Source organism: Poromitra crassiceps (genome assembly GCF_964638095.1).
Source record: "Poromitra crassiceps genome assembly, chromosome: 5".
In the NCBI taxonomy this organism is placed as follows: Eukaryota; Metazoa; Chordata; class Actinopteri; order Beryciformes; family Melamphaidae; genus Poromitra; species Poromitra crassiceps.
In genome coordinates, this window is record NC_139642.1 from 14,861,180 (window position 1) to 14,883,953 (window position 22,774).

The 22,774-nt window shown below is 45.3% G+C and overlaps 1 protein-coding gene across 1 annotated transcript; it reads right to left on the reverse strand.

Annotated features, from left to right (window-relative positions):
- Window positions 1–6,881: 6,881 nt before the first annotated feature.
- Window positions 6,882–21,485, reverse strand: LOC310776326 (uncharacterized protein; the record flags this gene model as incomplete). The annotated part of the gene is made up of 7 exons (XM_083636527.1): window positions 6,882–7,136; window positions 7,573–7,976; window positions 8,936–8,989; window positions 14,053–14,241; window positions 14,635–14,791; window positions 17,918–18,012; window positions 21,311–21,485. 7 exons carry the CDS (start codon window positions 21,483–21,485, stop codon window positions 6,885–6,887), a joined length of 1,326 nt encoding a protein of 441 aa, XP_083492653.1. The 3' UTR covers window positions 6,882–6,884.
- Window positions 21,486–22,774: the final 1,289 nt, after the last annotated feature.

Below are 22,774 nucleotides of genomic sequence, written 5' to 3' on the forward strand. Positions count from 1 at the left end.
TTACGCCTATTTCCACTTTTATTCAAATACAAATAACTTTGCTGCCTCAAAAAGCACAGATGAAAGTTCAGTCTGTTCACGTTCCAGCTTAGAACACACAACCTCTCCCTCTGGTGGCAGCAGACATAGACAGTGAACCACAAAGGCACTGCTACTGATGCTGTATTTCTCACTGTATGACTTTTGAAGTGTCTGGCTATAGGTCAAAATCTGGAAAAGGCTATATTTTAGCTTTTAGTCCATTTAGAAATAGTTAAGTAGACTCGGTTGGACATAGCTAATGTCTGGGCGCTTTTTGTCTCTTTCCTCTGGTTGTTGCCGGGGGAGAGGCGGGGAGGAGGAGGAGGAGGAGGAGGAGGAGGGGGAGGAGCAACAACAGAGGAAGAGAAGACAGCGACAGGGTAGGGAGGAAGAGGAGCAGGAGGAGGAGCTAATGTCTGGGTGCTTTTGTCCATTTCCTCTGAGGCTGTCGTGATTCAAAAGTGACTGAGACTTGAACCCATGACCTCAAAAGTGATTGAGGCATCAATACTGCAGAGCAGCAAGCTGAACCTCTGTGCCATCAGGTCAGACTTCTTAAAAGTGGTTTTCTCAGCGGTTTTCACTCTTTCCTCTGGCTGTTGCCATTCAAGGGTGACTGGGGCTCGGGTGGGTTGACTATCTGTCTGTAGGAGGCGCTCTGTCTGCAGGTGTGTTTCCAGCCATCTTAGAGAGATGGGAGACGGGTTTGAGGAACATCGCTCCTCCATCGGGAATCGAACCGACACTCAGTCCGCCATGCAGAAACAAACAAACAGCTGCTCATCCCGCTCAGCTGTTCCTCAGTGTGGGTGTAAGCATCTGATTTCTACAAGTCTTTATACTGACAACTTCAACACGGTTTGCTAGTCCTATCCATTTTGGCCTCATTGCAGTCTAGATGTCCTGTTCTTTCCTGTCTAGATGTCCTGCTCTTTCCTGTCTAGATGTCCTGTTTTCCTGTCTAGATGTCCTGTTCTTTCCTGTCTAGATGCCCTGTTCTTTCCTGTCTAGATGTCCTGGATGCCCTGTTCTTTCCTGTCTAGATGTCCTGTTCTTTCCTGTCTAGATGTCCTGTTCTTTCCTGTCTAGATGTCCTGTTCTTTCCTGTCTAGATGTCCTGTTCTTTCCTGTCTAGATGTCCTGTTCTTTCCTGTCTAGATGCCCTGTTCTTTCCTGTCTAGATGTCCTGTTCTTTCCTGTCTAGATGTCCTGTTCTTTCCTGTCTAGATGCCCTGTTCTTTCCTGTCTAGATGTCCTGTTCTTTCCTGTCTAGATGTCCTGTTCTTTCCTGTCTAGATGTCCTGTTCTTTCCTGTCTAGATGTCCTGTTCTTTCCTGTCTAGATGTCCTGTTCTTTCCTGTCTAGATGCCCTGCTCTTTCCTGTCTAGATGTCCTGTTTTCCTGTCTAGATGTCCTGTTCTTTCCTGTCTAGATGTCCTGTTCTTTCCTGTCTAGATGCCCTGCTCTTTCCTGTCTAGATGTCCTGTTTTCCTGTCTAGATGTCCTGTTCTTTCCTGTCTAGATGCCCTGTTCTTTCCTGTCTAGATGTCCTGTTCTTTCCTGTCTAGATGTCCTGTTCTTTCCTGTCTAGACGTCCTGTTCTTTCCTGTCTAGATGTCCTGTTCTTTCCTGTCTAGATGCCCTGTTCTTTCCTGTCTAGATGTCCTGTTCTTTCCTGTCTAGATGTCCTGTTCCTTCCTGTCTAGATGCCCTGTTCTTTCCTGTCTAGATGCCCTGTTCTTTCCTGTCTAGACGTCCTGTTCTTTCCTGTCTAGATGTCCTGTTCTTTCCTGTCTAGATGTCCTGTTCTTTCCTGTCTAGATGTCCTGCTCTTTCCTGTCTAGATGTCCTGTTCTTTCCTGTCTAGATGTCCTGTTCTTTCCTGTCTAGATGCCCTGCTCTTTCCTGTCTAGATGTCCTGTTCTTTCCTGTCTAGATGTCCTGTTCTTTCCTGTCTAGATGTCCTGTTCTTTCCTGTCTAGATGCCCTGCTCTTTCCTGTCTAGATGTCCTGTTCTTTCCTGTCTAGATGTCCTGTTCTTTCCTGTCTAGATGCCCTGCTCTTTCCTGTCTAGATGTCCTGTTTTCCTGTCTAGATGTCCTGTTCTTTCCTGTCTAGATGTCCTGTTCTTTCCTGTCTAGATGTCCTGTTCTTTCCTGTCTAGATGTCCTGTTCTTTCCTGTCTAGATGTCCTGTTCTTTCCTGTCTAGATGCCCTGCTCTTTCCTGTCTGCTGTCCCTTTCGCCCCATCTCTCCAAATCCCCCACAGCAGGAAACAGTCACACAACTTTTTCTTTTCTCTTTTACAATAAATTCATTTTATTCTCAGGATTTGTTTGTAGGAAACACGTCACAAGGCCCGGTGCTACAGCAGACAGACAGCAGGGGGCATTACAGGCTGTCCCTAAGATACTGAAGAGCACAATTTGATAAGAAGAGAAGAAGAGTAGGCCATCACCCTGGTTCTAATGCACAACATCTCGTTTCCATTTTCAGCACCGTAATATTTAAAATACAATAAAGTACAGTTGTGCCTCCACAGGCAGGTTTAACCTCAACTGAAGACAGGATTCCTACAGGCTCCATTTCAAATTATTTCCTTTCCACACGTGACATCTTGATTGGATGTTAGATTCAGATTATTCCTTACAGTGGGGGGGAAACAGAATATGAGACAACAGGGCTCTAACACCACCGTCAACCAACCATCATGTTTTTTTACGCATTTTTCAAATTGATGACAGGATTCCCACACCTTCTTAAACATCAAATTCAAGGACTTTCCCGGGTTAATTCCCTCAAGGTTAATTACCGTTACAACAATGAGGATTTTTATCATCAGAACTAGCAGGCTTTACACAAGTTCACAGACAACAATTAAAAAGAGAGCGGCTTTATAACGTAAGTTTTTTAAAAAAAGTCTCAAAAGAACTTCAATTTCTATTCTTGCACAAAATATATAAATTCAAGCTCTTTCAAAAAGGTCTTGATTTCATTTTCTCAAATTCACAAACTTTCACAAGGATTTCTAGGACCCATGTGACCCCTGTTCGGGCAATCTGGCAAGTTCCCCATGTTTGCAGAAATATGTAGGAATCCTGTGCATGAAACAGCCACTATGGGTTCCCTAGCCGGGAGCCTCTGTGCACGTGAGTAAACAGATCCTAAACCTTCACCCAGCGAGGCTCAGTCCACTTCCAGCTCAGTCCATTACAGACTTTGTTATTCTCTTTATGATTATCTTTTCCCGTCGCTGTGTGAAAATGTCTCGAGTCTAAATGCTGCGAGCGTCGCTCCACTATTAACTTCATCTACTACTTCCCTCTGTCAAGCCGTCCCTGTCGTTGCTCCGCCCCCTCTGCTGATCTGGGGAGAGTTGTTAGACTAGCACCATGCTTCCTCCGATACATGTGCAGTCGCCGGCCTGCTTTTTTTCCACCTGACAGCGAGGGATTTCACCGGCAGGACGTAGTAGAGCATTGGAGGATCATGCTATTCCCCCCCCCCAGTTCCCCTCCCCGCCAAACGAGTGATGAACTGAACTGAAAGTGAACTGAACCCAGCCTTGATCAATGACAGAAATCTAAAAAACAAAAATAACAAAAACAACAACAAAAACATTAGAATCCCCTCAGTACAGATGAAAAACAAAAGAACAATAATAACCTCCTTTCACTTTCATTTCAGCCTTCTCAGCCTTCTCAGCTGACGCTCGTACCCAGACACCTCACAACCAGGGGGCGCTCACACACACACACACACACGCAGACGCACACACACACACACATGCGCACACACACTCATAATCAAATCTTTATAACACATTCTCTTCTCTCACGTCTTTAAAACAGTGTTTCAATTTGGGTTTGAAAAAAAAAGGAAGGCGCTGAGGATCCTGGGAAAGCAAACATGAAGGCCGTTGAACGAGCAGGATCACTGTCAGACAGATGACCGAGAGTTCCATAGAATTCTTCATTTTGATTCATTTGTCAAATTTTGCAGAGGATATTGTTCTTCCAGATGTTACACAGCTAAATCACTCTTAATTCATCTTTGACGTGACATTTTCATTGGCAAACTTTTGGCCGTCTGGAAAGCAAGAGAAATAATGAGAGAGAAGTAGCTAGTAGATCAGAAAATCAGCAGTAAACTCGACAACTTCAACTTCTTCCTCCTGCCAAACACGATTAGTTCAAAAGGAATTTTCTGTTGCAACAGACAAATGTAGTAGCCACAGCCAAATCCTGCCTCAGACACTCACTGGATGAGGAAACAGCCACGCTGCCCTTGAGCAAGGCAGCAGCAGACTAACTGGGAATCTCCCAAGGAAAAATGCAGTTAATTAGGCTTCTGACCCATCGGCCACAGTTGAGTGTTTGAATGTTCAGGGTGGCAGTGTTATTGCTGCTTACCGTTTGCCCAGTTACAGGTACAATCAATATTCAGAGGAAACCTTGTTGAGAAGAATTCTGCTTAGATTGGTGGACATTTTCCATAGATTGGTTGAAATTTTACATTTACTTCATTGCAGTTCTTTCCCCATTCTGATCTGACCAATTCACTAGTTTTATATCTTTAGTGTAACTTGATATAGCTAGTGTCGTTCTATTGACTGTTTATGTTGTGCTGTGAAGCATTGCATCGTTACTTTATCCCAGTTTCTTCCCATATAGTCAGATTGTGTGAAGGGATGCAGAGCGTTCAGGCCAATCAGCTGGTCTCCAGGGTGAATCCAGGTCACCAGTTAGCCAATCAGCCGGTCTCCAGGGTGAATCCAGGACACCAGTTAGCCAATCAGCCGGTCTCCAGGGTGAATCCAGGACACCAGTTAGCCAATCAGCCGGTCTCAAGGGTGAATCCAGGTCACCAGTTAGCCAATCAGCCGGTCTCCAGGGTGAATCCAGGACACCAGTTAGCCAATCAGCCGGTCTCAAGGGTGAATCCAGGTCACCAGTTAGCCAATCAGCCGGTCTCCAGGGTGAATCGAGGACACCAGTTAGCCAATCAGCCGGTCTCAAGGATGAATCCAGGTCACCAGTTAGCTGGTGGCTGAAGCAGGTAGCTTTGGGGGTTTACTTTCAGGATTAGTATTTTTATATTCTGTTCACATTACAGTCTTCTGCAGTCTCTCTCTCTCTCTCTCTCTCTCCTGCTGCTTTCACTGGCTCTCGTCCAGTAAAACAAAGTGTCCAGCACACTCAGCAAGAACATCACACCAACGTCAAGAGTCCGTCCCTCCATCATCTGGTGTATCTTCATGAGAGTGTGTGTTGACACACAAGTGTGTGTGTCACAGTGTGTGTGTGTGTTTTCCTCTGGAAGGGGATGATGTGACTTGAAGATCTCTCCCACCTTAACTAAAGCAGGTCCGTTTTAACTCGCTGCTCAGCCTCTGCTGTGGAATCCCGTGGAACTTGTAATTCAGTGAGGTGAGGAGGAGCATTTAAAAAATGTCGGCCTGTGCGCGTGTGAAGCCGTGATCAGATAGGAGCTCTTCTCTGCTGCTCAAACACAAAGCTCAGCTGTGAGCACACTGCTAAGAGAGACAACCAGAAGGTCTTCTCTGCTGCTCAAACACAAAGCTCAGCTGTGAGCACACTGCTAAGAGAGACAACCAGAAGGTCCTGTCCTTCAGGTTGATAACTAAGTGATAAGGTAGAAAAGAAAAGAAAAAAGGGCAGTGATGTCCCCCCGCTGCTCTTGAAGTTGGGGGAAGAGTCCGTTCTGAAGAGGAGGCGGCGCTCGAGTTCCTCCTGAGGAGAACGGAGCACCGACAGGTTCCTTCTCCAACCAACAGATAGTGTTGGAAGAGCAGGTGCGTCTGTCCGCTTCTCTCCTCTCAGGCTTTCTGTCCAACAGCCCCAGTCTCTCCACGCTGCTCATCTGCACACTCGGCAGCCACGAAGTTGACCTGCACTCTAGAGCTGCAACCATTTAGTCCATTAATTAATCGATCGACAGGGAATTAATCGTCAAATATTTCCGTAATTGATTCAATCCTTTAGACTCATTTTTAAGAAAAATAAAATCCTCGAATTCTCTCGTTCCAGCTTCTTAAATATGAATATTTTCAGGTTGATTTCGTCTTCTATGACAGTAAACTGATTCTCTTTGGGTTGTGGATGGTTGGTCAGGATAAAATGGAAGTAGTCTATCTGTGGCTATAAAGCCTGCCAATGGTGCGGTCTATTTCAGAAGGACTGCTATGCACTATCTATCTATACCGTTTTCAAACTCACCGTCACGAGTAACAACAATGACTTCCGAGCTGGCAACCTACACGCTGAAAAGGGCCAATTTTGACCAAGATTTGGACCGTGCAATGAGGCAGGCCTGCTTGGTTCATTCGGTGAATACAATAAGTTGCTAATTTTATTTCGAAGATTCCCGGAAGTGATTTACCTTGCCGTTGCGGGCTTGACCGTGATCAAAATCAAAAGTGATACATTGTTTACCATTTTGTGACATTTTATAGGCGAAACGACCAATTGATTAGTCCAGAAAATAATCGACAGATTATCGATAATAATTGATTGATAAGGAAAATAATCGTTAGTTGCAGCCCTGCCACGCTCGACTTGTGGCTCCTTCCCATCCTGCCCCCGTAGTCTCTTTCAAAAAAAATCTACTAGTTCGTTCACCTCCGCCTAGAGGTCTTTGGGTATGCCCCAACCCCCGAGGACCCGGACGGACGGGTTTCAGGTCCATTCAAAAGAAGTTTACTCCGGGTCGGGTCCGGGTCTCAGCTTTCTAATAATAGACGGGTCCAATCGGGTCCGGGTCTCAGCGTTCTAATAATAGACGGGTCCAGTCGGGTCTGGGTCCATCAGTTTGGACTGGTGAAAGACCTCTAGCCCCGCCTCTCAGAAGTGCGAGGCGGGCCTTGGTCCGGCGTGGCCCTTGTCTTGCAGCATGGCGAGGGCGGTGCTGGAGAAGTCCCTCAGGATGTCCACGGTCTCTCTCTGCAGAGACAGAGACTCCTGGACAAACTCCTGCTGAGTCTCCACCAGCAGCTGCAGAGACTGGGCCAGTGTCTCCATGGAGTGAGACACCGAGGCCAGGAGCAGCCTGCCGGCCTGCTGCTGCCGCAGGCTCTGCCCGGCCATCTGGGCCACCTGCTCCCCGGAGCGGCCGGAGGACGCGCCGGCCGGGAGCGGGTCCGAGGAGAGGGGGAGAAGAAGAAGGGGGGGGGAGCGAGGAGGAGGAGGAGGAGGAGGAGGAAGGAGGAGGAGGAGGGGGGGGGAGTGGTCGGTGGGAGGCGGCGGAGGAGAGGCGGGGAGGAGGAGGAGGAGGAGGAGGAGGAGGAGGGGGAGGAGCAACAACAGAGGAAGAGAAGACAGCGACAGGGTAGGGAGGAAGAGGAGCAGGAGGAGGGAGTGAGGAGAACGAGGGTGCAGAGTGAGAGGAAGTGAGGATGGCGGCAAAAGAGATGGGGAGGGGGGGGCGAGGGGCGATGGAGAGGGGGTGGGGGGCAAAGGAGGAAGAGGAGGGGGGAGCAGAGGAGGGGGGAGCAGAGGAGGAAGAGGAGGGGGGAGCAGAGGAGGGGGGAGCAGAGGAGGAGATGGTATTGGAGGGGGACTGTGACAGAGGAGAAGCAGCAGGGGGGTCTGAGCTGGAGGGGGCAGGGCCAGCGGGGGGCAGGGGCTTGGAGGAGGTGTAGCCGGAGGAGGCGTAGCCCTGGCTGTTGGAGGTGGAGGGGGCGGGGCCAGCGGGGGGCTGGGAGGAGGCGTAGCCCTGGCTGTTGGAGGTGGAGGGGGCGGGGCCAGCAGGGGGCGGAGGCTTGGAGGAGGCGTGGCCCTGGCTGTTGCGGGAGTAGGTGTGGACGGGCCGGCTCCGGAACAGCGCGTCGTCAGGCAGAGGGTCCAGAGAGGCGGAGGGGGGAACGGGGAACGACGGGCGGTACGCGAACATCGAGTCGTCATCGTCAATGGGGCTGCCGAAATCCATGGTGTGGTCTGGAAGACAACACAAACAAAACCCACCTGGTTATTACGGCCCCAATAGAGAACCACAGGGATGACATGTTTTTGAAGGCGGAAGTCCCGGAACTTCCTGAATCTTACGGGGAAAAGTCAACGGGGTTTTAGAATGGGGATTTCACTTACCGTAAATTCCGGACTATAAGGCGCACCGGTGTATAAGCCGCACCTTCAAAGTTGACTATTTTTTTCTTATATAAGCCGCACCGGACTATAAGCCGCGGGTGTTTTAATGTTTTTTTTTTTTTATTGTGTTTTAATGTTTAATTACCATGTAATGCTCCCATTTATTAACATTTCAACAAAACAACATAACACAACACCACCTGTGTTGTTATTTACAGTGCACACAGTGTCATACAGTGTCATACAGTGTCATACAGTGTGGTGAAAAGAGGGCAAGAGAGGAAATTAAAACAGAAGTGGATTTATAGTTAGAAAGAGTGCTAAAAAAGAGAGATTTATTTATTTATTTATTTTTTTTGAAAAAATCCATAGATAAGCCGCCCCGTTATATAAGCCGCAGGGGCCAAAAAAGGCCAAAAAATGGGGAAAAAGGTGCGGCTTATAGTCCGGAATTTACGGTAAATGCATAAAATAAGGTCTGTGTGGTTAACAAAAGTTTATGGGAGCGGTCATTTGTGTTCAGCAGGATAATCTTCATGAACGTGAATCAGTTTTATGCCTCGGTCGGGGTGCCTGTTCGGGGCTGGAGGGAACTGGTGGGAATAGCGTGATCCTTCCAACGTGCTACGTCCGTGCTACGTGAAGCTCCCCACTACTGTGTGTCGGAGGAAGCATGGTGCTAGTCTACGACTCTCCCCAGATCGGCAGAGGGGATGGAGCAGCGACTGGGGCAGCAGGGGGGAAATTGGCCAAGTACAATCGGGAAGAAAATGGGGGGAAATCAGAAGGAAGAAAAAAAAGATTCTCACCTCCTCCGTCTTCAGCCAGGTCATAATCGAAGTCAGAGGAGTGGAACGGATCGCCTGTAAAACAGCAGCAGCATCACATCACATCACCACCCAGGTACTCAGTGCAGTCACAAATACTGTGATACAGTACCAGGTAGGGATGTCAATTTTCGGTTAATTTCACTTTCGATTAACCGACGCTAATAATCGATTAACCTATCGGTTAATTCATAATTTTTTAATATAAAAAAAAAAATTGTCTATTTACTCAATGAGCTCATGCCCAAACAAGGCGTGTCTATTTAGATGCTGAAATGTTAATGCTTTTTGTGTTAGAATTATGCCTTTATTTTTTGTTGGCTTTGCTGAAATTTATAAGTTTATTGCCACATTTTGATCAGGTAATCATTCCAAAATCATTCTGGCTCTTATATGGATGACAAGGAAATATATTTTTGAGAGCTTTATTTCCTGTTTATGTAAACATTACAACAACAACAATCTGTTATTTCTTTTGATTTTTTCACATTAGGCCTACTGTCTTTTGCAGCATAAAAACTTAAACAAAATATAGCCTATTTCGATTTGCTGCCAACAATTGAACAAAATTTGAACAAAATAGTTGCATGATGCAAAACACTGTGCAAAATCTGCAAGGAAACTCAAAAAACGTGTAAAAAAAAAAAAAAAAAAAAAAAAAATATATTAACTGATAGACCGACAGCAATAACCGAACAACGACGTTAGCGACGGTTAATCGATTAACGGTTAACCGTTGACATCCCTAGTACCAGGTACTCAGTGCAGTCACAGATACTGTGATACAGTACCAGGTACTCAGTGCAGTCACAAATACTGTGATACAGTACCAGGTACTCAGTGCAGTCACAAATACTGTGATACAGTACCAGGTACTCAGTGCAGTCACAAATACTGTGATACAGTACCAGGTACTCAGTGCAGTCACAAATACTGTGATACAGTAACAGTTACTCTGACAATACTACAGACGTGATGCACATTCTAAAACAGTAAACCCCCATAGCTAACTGTATTTCTGGAATTAAAGCATATTTTGTTAAGATGAGATCAGTGATTTTCTACATTTCTAAGTAACATTTATTGAAGTAAAGTATCTTGCTTCTCTGATTGTAATTGGACCATGGACTAGTCCCAGACAAACACACATATACAGTAGGGGTGGGGGGAAAAATCGATTCACTTGAGTATCGCGATTTTTAATGTCACGATTTTTTGAATCAATCTTTTATTCCAGAATCGATAATCGCATTTTTTCTGTTTATGTATGAAATGTTACCACTTTCATCCAGCATATTAGAGCGCTTCCCTCTGCTCCGTGGCTCATACAGCCAATCATGTACCTTGTTAGTACAAGTGACACGGAAACAGCCAATCATTTAACAGACAAACTCCGAGTGCACCCGCCCCCACTCACACACAACTAATCATATCCCTTGATCCAGAGCCGAGAGTCCCGACATTTCCTGGATGCAGCACTGTCGAGTTGCAGCAAAATAGACAGTTTGGGTTGTACTCTGAAAGGGTTTTTCCCACCTTGAATCAAATTGTACATTATCAGCTTTATTTTAGCATGCAAAAGTAGCGCGAGACCCATTCCTGGCTAATGATCGAGTCTCGCATTTTAGTCCTCCGCTGACGCCACTCGTTTGATCTCACCCGGCGTTAAAGAATTCAATGTGGGCGAGTTTCCATTCGTGTTAACGTAACGTGTTAACATGTGTTCTATTAATAAGCGCCCGGGAAATTAACGTTAATGTTAACACATTCACTGCCAACAACGTGTAAACACGTTTTCAGAATCCAGCTGTTGACTGCCAACAACGTGTAAACACGTCCTTGGCATCGATTTTTTTTTTTAACGGGGGGTTGTGCATCTAACCCTTTTACATATCTTATATAAGTATTGGACGTGTACAACGTGTACAACCCATTCCACCGACCCACTAAGTGGCGACAAGGAAGTAGGAAGGCAAGCAAAAAGCAGTGTGATCCATTTCCATTCTCATGAAAATGGATTGGCGGAGGCGCTTTCGTTTTCGCGTTGATTGCTGGCGGTGCGGGATTGCAAACTTGCATCGTGGATTGCGGATGGAGCACACTTTGAGGCACGCAGCGTAAATATGACCAGAGTCGCAGGGGCTTCATCGGAGCTCTCGGCCAGGGCTCCGGGAGGCGGGCGAGTCCAGCCGGGCTTCCTCGGGGAGCGGCCACGCAGACAGGCACAGCCAGGCACAGCGGCAGCGGGGCAGTGAGGCTGGTGACAAGCAGCAGGCCATTTTGCCTTGCAAAATAGCACCAAATTGGAAACAGCCATAAAAGGCTTTTAGAATGGGATTTTCAACCCATTCTTTTTTGTTTCTTTTTCGCTCTAATTTAGAGTAATTTAATTTCTATTCAGAAATTTATTTGAGAGGTCGAGAGTATGAGAAAGTGAATTTGCACAGGTAGGAAAGTGCTTGTTACACGGCGCTGCAGCCAAGAAGAACGCCCACGGAGGGAGGAGTTGAAGCAACTCTCCCTCTCGCTCTCTCCCTCTCTCTCTCTCTCTCTCTCGCTCTCTCTCTCTCCCTCCCTCTCTCTCTCTCTCTCTCTCCCTCTCCCCCTCTCACTAGGATTAAACCTAGTGCGTCTCCCTCCCGAGAGGGAGGGAGAGAGAGAGAGAGGGAGGGAGAGCGAGAGGGAGGGAGAGAGAGAGAGAGAGAGAGAGAGAGAGAGAGGGAGGGAGAGCGAGAGGGAGGGAGAGAGAGAGAGAGCGAGAGGGGGAGGGAGAGAGAGAGAGCCAAAAATGAATGGTTAAAGTGACTGTTCTATCCAATTTCACAAAAAGCCGTTTATCTCTGAATATTTTTTCTGACGCTAAAACCATGCTGTATTCAACTGCTAATGCTTACATAACTACTAACTCTACAAACTAACTCTTTTAGACAGAGAAAGTACACATTCTATTAGTACTTTTGAGATATTGTATGTTCACAAAGTCCAAGCTGAAACGAATCCTCGGCTCTTGTAAAATGAGCCAGAATCCTCAAAAAACGGCTTGGCAGAAGCTACCTACAGCAAAAAAAAACAGCTGGCAGTCAATGTGTTAAGACACCAATTTCACAAATACAGACGTCTGCAACGTTACTTTGCAGTGAACTGAGCTGCGGGGCACCCGCAGCTCAATTCCCTTCTGTGAGCAGAGACAAAGTGTTGGAAAGGTTTTACTTGTACTTTGGCACAGGAATAACTCATTGTGTCATCTATTGAGCACACAGCTTATGACTTTATGTATTCTGCTTGGGCGGAGTCTTGATGGGTATATACAACTGATATGGAGAAATGTACCGCATTTTCAGCGAGGCAAGGCTTTTTCTCGCCCAACTAATGGCGCGCGGTCCCCAGCACGGTCGCCCTCCAAACGTTTTTTTAGAAGGCTGGCAACGCTAGGCTGTCATCAAAGTAAAACGTCACCATGTCTGTAAATAATGCTTGCAGTTACACTCAGAGCATGTGTGTGTGTGTGTGTGTGTGTGTGTGTGTGACAAATTAGACCTACCTATGTGCCTTGAAAATAAGGTGGTTCAAAATAAAGTGGCTAAATGCAACCTTTTTCTTCTCATGTTTATTTATTAATAAAAACAGGTAATTAAAATTATCAATAATTAGCGATATAGACTGATATGAAAGATGTTATATCAATATACTTTTTAACTATATCGCCCAGCCCTACTCATGATATAATATAGAGGGAATGCACGTGACGTCACGGACGCGACAGTCAGTGCGGGTACGCCCACTCAGCTGCAGTGAGTGTCAAAACGTCTAAACAAGCCAGGTGGCGCCGCCGGGTCACGGTGTTTAGCGTTCAGCTTCCGCGAGAAAACAACGAAAATGGGAAAGTGCTGTTGTGCCATTGACTGTAAAAATAGATTCAACAAGGCGTCGGAGGTATCTTTTTACAGGCTGCCGAAAGCTAATGAAACGGTCCCGGTATTCTCTGCAGCTATCCAGGGTTTCAATGAGGGCTCATTCATTCTCTGGCTGTGTTTTACCTGCACAGATATAACGTTACATGAGTGACAGTGTTCACTATGAACAAAGCTAGCGTGTGTTAGTGACAGCGTATGCTATATTTTTCTTAATAAAAGTTGTAATAAAATAAATATTTACCTCTCCACATACAACCAGAATATCCATTGCTGTCCTCGTTACTTTAATGTCGCCAACAAATCCAGCCTTGAAGTACGACCACGCGTCCAGGCTCTTGTATGCTTTCATGCTTTGGTTTGTGTATTTCCCCGGCGTCGATATTAAGTACATATAAATGTCAGGAAACCCTATTCCTGGCCACATGTCTACGTCCATGGACCACTGGTTCTTTGGCAAGCTGTACGGGTCACATTCGAGTCCAACTGCCTTTAATTTAAGCAGATAATCGTTTATATTAGCCGTGGTTTCGCTACTACCCCTGGCGGAAGCCACGTTTGTTTTGGAAATTTGACACTCAGTGCTGCTCAGTCCGGCTGAGGGGGCGTGTTCGCATTCCCTCTATAGTCTCTAGAAGTGTATGATTAAATTTTCCCATGTTCTAATCTAGTGTAAAAAAGCAAACAAAGTGAAAAAAGAAAAAGAAAAAAAGAAACAAAAATCGCAATAAATCGTAATATGGAATCGCAATAATCGTAGAATCGCAATACTTAAGAATCGCAATATATATCGAATCGGCACCCAAGTATCGTGATAGTATCGAATCGGGAGATAAGTGAATCGGCACAGCCCTAATATACAGTGTTTGTAAATACATGCAAACACACATACCGGTGCATTCATAAATGCTGGAATATGTGGATAAAACCTGAGAAACAATCTTAAGACGCTACCATCTTGAGTGAAACGTTCTATGGCCTCTCCTGTTTCTAAATATAGCTGAATCGTTTGGTTCGACAGAGTAAAACTTTTTATAAGCATTTTACGAGGAAAAATAAATGGCGGAAGAAAGGTCTCTGGTACGCATGTTGAAGAAGGAAGTGACGTCGACGTTGGCTCTCTGTAAATACTGTACACTTCTACACAATCTGGTTGTGACTGTGTTGCTTGTTTGATTGGTTCCTTACCGCCCAGGTCTTTGTCGGGCGAGGAGAGAGGCGACAGGTCGAAGGAGGCTCCTCCTCCAGGCAGGGAGAGCGGGTTGGAGTCCGTCGCGTCCAGGTAGGCGTAGGTGGGAGGAGGCGGGACTTTGCGCCGCCGCCGCTTCTTGGGCAGCTCGCTGAGGTTTTCGGCAAACTCATCAAAATCCAACGTATCTGCACATTTTTTAAAGTACAAATTGAATGACTTAAAAGACCATTTTTAATAAGTCTAAAAGGGAAAAAATAATACCAGTACTGCAGCGAAATAAATTGACAAACTAGACTGTAGTATGTATGACATCTCTGACATCTGACATCGACAGCCCATCTACTTTTTCAGACCAAGCATTTGGAGAGAAAAAAAAATCTGTGTGAAAAAAGTCATACGTCTTGAATTTGACTCCTGATATTCAAGGCCTTTTTGTACTCTGACAGGACACTTCTTCATTTTCACGTCAATTTCAGTGTCCTATATTTCACTTATTAAATATTGGATTTGCCTTGAGGAAACTGGCAGAGATAGTGAAATTGGAAAAATGGCTGATGCCCCCCCTCCCCCCTGTGTACCTCCTCCAGGAGTCATCAGTAGTATCTTGTGGACCATCTTCTCCACGGGCCCCAGGTTCTTCTTCCTCAGGTGGTGGCCGTTGGGGCCCTTGAGGGCCACCATGCGCCGCTTCCCATCACACTTCAGGTCCGCCCACTTCTTCATGATCTGACGCACCTGAGAGACAGAGACACAGAGGATGGATACCCAGCTTTTTTAACCACAACTACTACCACTGCTTCTACTACTGCTACAACCACTATGACTACATCTGCTCATTAGGGCTGGGTCGATTTTGAATCGATTTTTATTTTAATCCTTTGATATCGATTCATATGTCCAGAGATCTTTTATTTTTATTTTTTTATAAACATAGTCTATAATATTATAGGCTGTGTGTGCTAGTTGAAACATAGTTTCAAGTTGACGTTTATTTATGTTTGTACCGTAAATTCCGGACTATAAGACGCACCGGTGTATAAGCCGCGGGACCAAAATTGACTATTTTTTTCTTCTATAAGCCGCACCGGACTATAAGCCGCGGGTGTTTTGATGTTTAATTACCATATGAAAGGGTTCGTGCACAGAGAGGAATGTCGGGAAAGCGATGGCTGTTTGGGGAAGCTCCCATTTATTAACATTTCAACAAAACAAAACAAAAGTCAGGTCACTAATCCCCAGACAAAATCACACAACAATAGGCTATATGTGCAGCAAACCTGTAACCAGAGAAGTCAAGTCACTAATCCTCGTCTTCCTCTTCTTCCTGCGTACTGAAACCACCAAAGTCCTCATCTTCAGTGTCGGAAACGAACAGGTTCAGGGTGGCTTCGTCAACCACTCTCCTCTCTCCTTCAGGTGCCATGGCACGAGTCCGATACCTCACGAGTCCGACACCTCACGAGTCCGAAAAAAGAGGCTAACTTCCCCCAGACCCTAACCCAAAACCTAACCTCTCCCACCCCCACGCCTAAACCTAACATCCCCCAGACCCTAACCCAAAACCTAACCTCTCCCACCCCCACGCCTAAACCTAACCTCCCCCAGACCCTAACCCAAAACCATGAGGTGTCGGACTCGTGAGGTATCGGACTCGTGAGGTATCGGACTAGGGGGCAGTCCCCGCAGCGGTGATCCTCTTCATCCCGCAGCAGTCCAGCGTTTTGGAACCCGTTGGTAATTGTGGATGTTTTCACACTCCTATAATATTCCGTGATCTTCCTTTGTGTGAATTCGCCGAAGTTTGTGATTTTCTCCTGGTAGTCGGGAGGGAGTTGTTCAGTAGTTCTCCCCCGGACGGACAGTCCCTTTTGCCCAGGTTACGCGCGGCTGCTCTGTTTGATCGGCGGCTGCTCTCTTTTAATGCGAGATTGACTGCTTTCAACTTGAAAGCTGCCTCGTGTGAATTTCTGCGTACCTTCCCCATGGTAAGTGAGAGTGTTGCTTCTACTGCTCGTCTTGTTGTGAATATTCCTTGATCTTCCTTTGTGTGAATTCGCTGAAGTTTGTGATTTTCTCCTGGTAGTCGGGGGAGGGAGTTGTTGCCCGAGTGGCCGTTTGCTTACCGTAATTACCATATGTAAGTGGTCACGCACAGAGGGGATTGTCGGGAAGAGATGGCTGTTTGAGGAAGCTCCCATTTACCGTATTACAACATTTCAACAAAACAACATAACACAACACCACCGTTGTTTATTTTTACAGTGCACACAGTGTCCGCGGTGTGGTGAAAAGAGGGCAAGAGAGGAAATTAAAACAGAAGTGGATTTATAGTTAGAAAGAGTGCTAAAAAAGAGAGATTTTTTTTTTTTTTTTTTTTTTTTTCTGAAAAAATCCATAGATAAGACGCACCGTTATATAAGCCGCAGGGGCCAAAAAACGGGAAAAAAGCCGCGGCTTATAGTCCGGAATTTACGGTAGTTGAAACAAAAACATAAATACTGTAGGCTACATAAATGGAAATGTTTGATCATTAATATACTTTTAGAAATTATATAGGCTGAAATCAAATCACTGTGCATAATTGTGAAAGTGTCTTTATTGACAGATGAAAAGGCTGTTATTTACCCTTTGTCACCGCGCAAAAAAGGTTGGGAACCCCTGTGTTACATAACTGGACAGTCATGTAATTCAGGTTACAGCTCAAAAAACATGTTTTAGTATCACTAACCAAATCGATATTGAAATTAATCGAATCGGAATCGAATCAAATCGAATCGGGATTAATCAATTTGGAACCTTGTGAATCGGAATCTAATGGATTCTTGAAATTTGAACCAATATCCAGCCCTACTGCTCATACGAGTATACTGCTACTGCTACTATTGCCACTTTTCCACCGCATTGTACCACTCGACGCAGTGGTATCACTTGGCCTTCCACTTCCGATAGCACCCTTCAAGGTGCCCCCCCCCCCCCCCCCCCCCCCACAACTGGACGTCATAGTGACGCCTCAGGAAATTGCCATACCGTTATCTTCAATGGAGGATTTGGAAGAGATGGTGTTCTTTTTGATTAATAGTATGTAGCTGTTAAGCATCGCCGGTGTCGGGGCCAAAAGGTTGCACTGGAACACACCGCAGATACCAAACCAAACAGCATTTGCTACCGTTTTCCCACCACTCTCACTCACCACTTACGGTTTCGTAATAAAGCTAGTTCTAGGGCAGCAACTAATGATTATTTTCATTATCGATTAATCTTTCGACTATTTCCTCGATTAATCGATTAGTTGTTCTGGTCTATAAAATGTCAGAAAATGGTGAAAAATGACGTTCAGTGTTTCCCAAAGCCCAAGATGACTCAAATGTCTTGTTTTGTCCACAACCCAAAGATATTTACTTTACTGTTATAGAGGTGTAAAGAAACCAGAAAATGTTCACATTTTTAGAAGCTGGAATCAGAGAATTTTGACTTTTTTGCTTAAACTAGAATGACCGCACCGCGGATATGTGCCTGCGCCAACAAGTGACCGACCAGTCGACATCCATGTCTGTCCAGACTTTGACCTTTGAGCCAAATGTGAAAAAATTCCGTCAAGGTGTTACTGAGATATGGTGTTACCGAGCTTGAAAATGGCGTTCGTGAGGTCACAGTGACCTTGCCCGTTGACCACCAAAATCTAATCAGTTCATCCTTGAGTCCAAGTGGACGTTTGAGGCAACTCTGATGTATAATAATAATAATAATAATAATAATAATAATAATAATAATAATAATAATAATAATAATAATAATAATAATAATAATAATAATAATAATAATAATAATAATAATAATAATAATAATAATAATAATACAAACCTCTCTGGAATTCTCTCCCAGATCGTTGACCAGATCTGTGATGTCAGCCCAGGTCTGTTTCTTGGTCTCAGCAGACACACCTTGGTTAAACTTCTCTATAGACAGACAGAGAGGGGAGGGAGGAAGGAGGACGGAACGTGAGAGAGGACAAAAGAGGAAGATGCTTAGTGTCAGGATGACGGACCTCACGATCAGAGGCACTAGACTAGCTGTTAAGCTTCAGCAGGGGTGCCCACACTTTTTCAGCTTGGGAGCTACTTTTAAAATGACCAAGTCAAAGTGATCTACCAAACATATTTATTTATATATATATACACTGAGTATACAGTGGAAAACAGTGGAACAGTGGAAAAACAGTGGAAAAACAGTGGAAAGACAGTGGAAACAGTGGAAAAACAGTGGAAACAGTGGAAAAACAGCCAAAAAAAAAAAAAAAAAAAAAAAAAAAAAATCCCCCCCCTCAATGCCATGCGATCGACCACACTACCTTCGCGATCGACCGGTCGACGTATTGGGCACCCCTGAGCTAAGCAATCTGTTTGCTCAAAGATGGAACTTCAGCATGTGTCTTGCTTTCCCTTGTTGTATTATTATCTTTATGTTCACAAATATGCTCCTCTTCCGGCAGTTAGTGGAGAAATGGGGTGGGACCCTTGTGTGGTCAGATGGAAAGCCAACATGGTGAACCTCTGGAACAGACTGCTGGACCTACCAACCAACAGGGTTGCTAGTCAGATTTTCTTCTGGGACCTGTCTGTTGAAGGGGAGTGGGTCTCAGAAATGTCAGACCTGTTTCAGGAGTGTGGTTTTGGAGAATATTACTCTCAAAGAATGTGTATAAATGTAGAGTCGTTTAAATCTCAGATCCGTGCTAACTGGTTACAGTCTTGGACTGAAGAAATTTGGCAGAAGCCAAAATTAAGAACTTATTGTTTACCGGTATTTAAAAATGAATTTAAATGTGAAAAATATGTGATGTTTAATTTACCTAAAAGCAAGAGGTCCTTATGTGCTCAGTTACGATGTGGTATCCTGCCTCTACATATTGAAACAGGCAGATACAGAGGGACGGCGGAGGAGGATAGGATTTGTGAATATTGTGAGTTGAAGGAAGTGGAGAATGAATTTCATTTTATTTTGTACTGCCCATTGTATCATGACTTACGAGAGATACTATTTAAAAAGGTTCACTCCCCTGAGCTAAACCTGTTATATTTTGAAGAAGGAGCCATACTTGAATTTCTTTTTGATAACGTCTTCACTTTTTCCGAATATATTTCATATGCGTGGGATAGGAGGAAAAAGATGACATATTATAGATAATCCATATATTTTACTTACTACATATTGTAGTTAAATCTGTGTTTTGCTGTCCATTTCCTGAATGTATTGTTTATGCACCGGAATCGGTATGGTAATTACTTGATGTTGACGTGTCTGATAATCCCACGTGGGATGGGTCATGTCATTTGTCCTGACACGTAAATAAAACTTTCTTTCATTCATTCATTGTTCACTACTTTGAAGTGTTCTTCTCAGTTGGCAAACACATGCTGCTCGTCTCTGTGGAACAGGGTATGCAGGAACCCTGATCAGCGATAGAGGTGTCAATCACACGTTTCATCACAATATGGTATTATATATAGATTCTTTGGACAACGATTATGCGACCAACGATACTGATATCACAAAGTCTGCCACGATACGATTTCCATTCAAATCAGGGGTCCGCGATCGATATGAGATTATATCATAATGCTCATTGAACACAATCAGCACAATAGCTACACAATTTAATACCTCATCGAATGGCGATTAAGATTAAATGACGACTTATTATTTTTTAAGGGCCTTCATTTTCCCTAAATTGATTGATCAACTTTCAATACTACAGGATACCCTGTGTAAGAGCCATCTCCTTCACGGCTTCCTGCAGGAAGTGTGCTCGTAAAGGTAGCAGTGGCAGACTCACTACTATACAGTATGTGGAGGCCATGGAGGATGAGGGCATCATTTCAATATCATCTGTTCACCAATGTTTTTGTTTTTGTTTTCTCCCCCCCTCTGATTTCTCCCCCATTTTTCTCCCCAATTGTACTTGGTCAATTTCCCCCCTGCTGCCCCGATCGCTGCTCCACCCTCTGCTGATCTGGGGAGAGCCATAGACAAGCACCATGCTTCCTCCGACACACGTGCAGTTGCCAGCCGCTTTTTTTCACCTGCCAGCGGGGAGCTTCACCGGCAGGACGTAGCACGTGGGAGAGGATCACGCTATTCCCACCAGTGAGCGACCAGGACACATACCCCCAATGCGGCTTCCCACCGAAGACACAGCCAATCGTGCCTCTATGGATGCACGACCAAGCCGGAGGTAACGCATGGGTGCGAACCTGCGACCTTCGTGTTGGTAGGCATGGAATCTACCGCTACACTAACCGGACGCCCTGAACAACAATGTTTTAAACAGGAAAAGCTGATGTTATGTCTTTAACATTAACAACAGTTACAAAAATGTATTTTACTCCCTTGAAGTGACGCTCCCCAAAACAGAATGCTTCTTTTTGGTCGCAATTTCAGTTTTGACCAGCAGATGTCGCAGCTGGACGTTGTACAACATAGCTTTGGTTTCAATGAAAATTGAATTGATTACAGATACAATGACACAACAAACAATCAATGAATACAATGATTGAATACATTTGAGATGTTTTGAAAGGGTTTTACAGTCAGTCAGGACAGGATGTTTGATGAGCGGTGAGGTTTGCTATGTCCTTCATGTATTCAAGGCTGTGTTTTATTGCACAATGCAATAAAAGCTTATATTTTACCACTGGAGTGCCTGTTACTTGTCCAAGTAAAGTATCTGGATCAGAACAGTTATCGCAATGACCCTGAAGCACACACACACACACACACACACACTAGGGATGCACGATATATCGGCAATCATATCGGTATCGGCCGATGTTGGTCATTTTTTAACATATCGGTCATATCGGTATCGGTCAGATGTTGCAATGTTAATATCGGTTATCATTATCAGCCAAATTCTTCACATTGATATGAAATAATGCAGTAAATCTATGATTTATGGGCTTTTCCAAAGGCTTTGCAAATAAAGAAATGCATAACTTTTTCAAATTCAGTGTTAACATGTGTTTTTCAGTATGTACAAAATGTGATGATCATAAAAATTTGGTTTTATACAGATCATATCGACATCGGTAAATATCGGTTATCGGCCATAACAGCAATGTTAATATCGGTTATCGGCATCGGCCAAAATTTTCATATCGGTGCATCCCTAACACACACACACACACACACACACACACACACACACACACACACACACACACACACACACACACACACACCGTACGTCCTACTCACTGAGGAGGATGAACCTGTTCCTGGTGACCTCCTCCAGCAGCAGTTTGACCTCTGTGAAGGAGAAGCGGGGTTTACCCCTCTGCCCGCCCCTCCCCCCTCCTCCTCCTCCTCCTCCTCCTCCTCCTCCTCCAATCTTGAAGTCCTCGTCATCGTTCTCGCGCCACACGCCCGACATCACCGCTACGGCTAAGTCCGGTTAGCGAGCTCAAGTCCACAGCGCTCCAGGCTACGGCTAAGTCCGGTTAGCGAGCTCGCCTCTACAGCGCTCCAGGCTACGGCTAAGTCCGGTTAGCGAGCTCGCATCCACAGCGATCCAGGCTACGGCTAAGTCCAGTTAGCGAGCTCGCGTCCACAACGCTCTAGGCTATTGCTCAGTCCGGTTAGCGAGCTCGCATCCACAGTGCCCCAAGCTACGGCTAAGTCCGGTTAGCGAGCTCGCCTCTACAGCGCTCCAGGCTACGGCTAAGTCCGGTTAGCGAGCTCGCCTCTACAGCGCTCCAGGCTACGGCTAAGTCCGGTTAGCGAGCTCGCATCCACAGCGATCCAGGCTACGGCTAAGTCCGGTTAGCGAGCTCGCCTCCACAGCGCTCCAGGCTACGGCTAAGTCCGGTTAGCGAGCTCGCATCCACAGCGCTCCAGGCTACGGCTAACTCCGGTTAGCGAGCTCGCCTCCACAGCGCTCCAGGCTACGGCTAAGTCCGGTTAGCAAGCTCAGGTCCACAGCGCTCCAGGCTACGGCTAAGTCCGGTTAGCAAGCTCAGGTCCACAGCGCTCCAGGCTACGGCTAACTCCGGTTAGCGAGCTTGCATCCACAGCGCTCCAGGCTACGGCTAAGTCCAGTTAGCGAGCTCGCATCCACAGCGCTCCAGGCTACGGCTAAGTCCGGTTAGCGAGCTCGCCTCCACAGCGCTCCAGGCTACGGCTAACTCCGGTTAGCGAGCTCGCATCCACTGCGCTCCAGGCTACGGCTCAGTCTGGTCAGCGAGCTCGCGTCCACAACGCTCACGGAATGTGTCTGGTCCTGGTCCAGCAGCACCCAGTCCGGTCCGGTCCAATTTGGACTCTGACTGCACAAGGCCAACAAGTGGGAGAGAGACAGGAGGAGGGAGAGAAAGAGAGGAGTTAATATTTTATTTAGTCTTTTAATTGAAATGTGCCTCCCAGGAAGCCAATCATTACCCAAGTAAATACTTTTTAGCGTAAGATCAGAATCAGTGACTACATTTGGGACTAAAAATAATAATAAAATAACAACAATAACAACAACAACAACAACAACAACAACAACAACAACAACAACAACAATATAATAATAATTATTACATGTATTTTAATCATTTATTGATTATCTTTTTCATACATTCACTTTGGGAACAGGAATGTACTTATAATAAAGCAACTATAGAGAAGAAACAGAATAAAATATATCAAGAAAGGATAAAGAGAAAGAGAGAGCAAAATCAA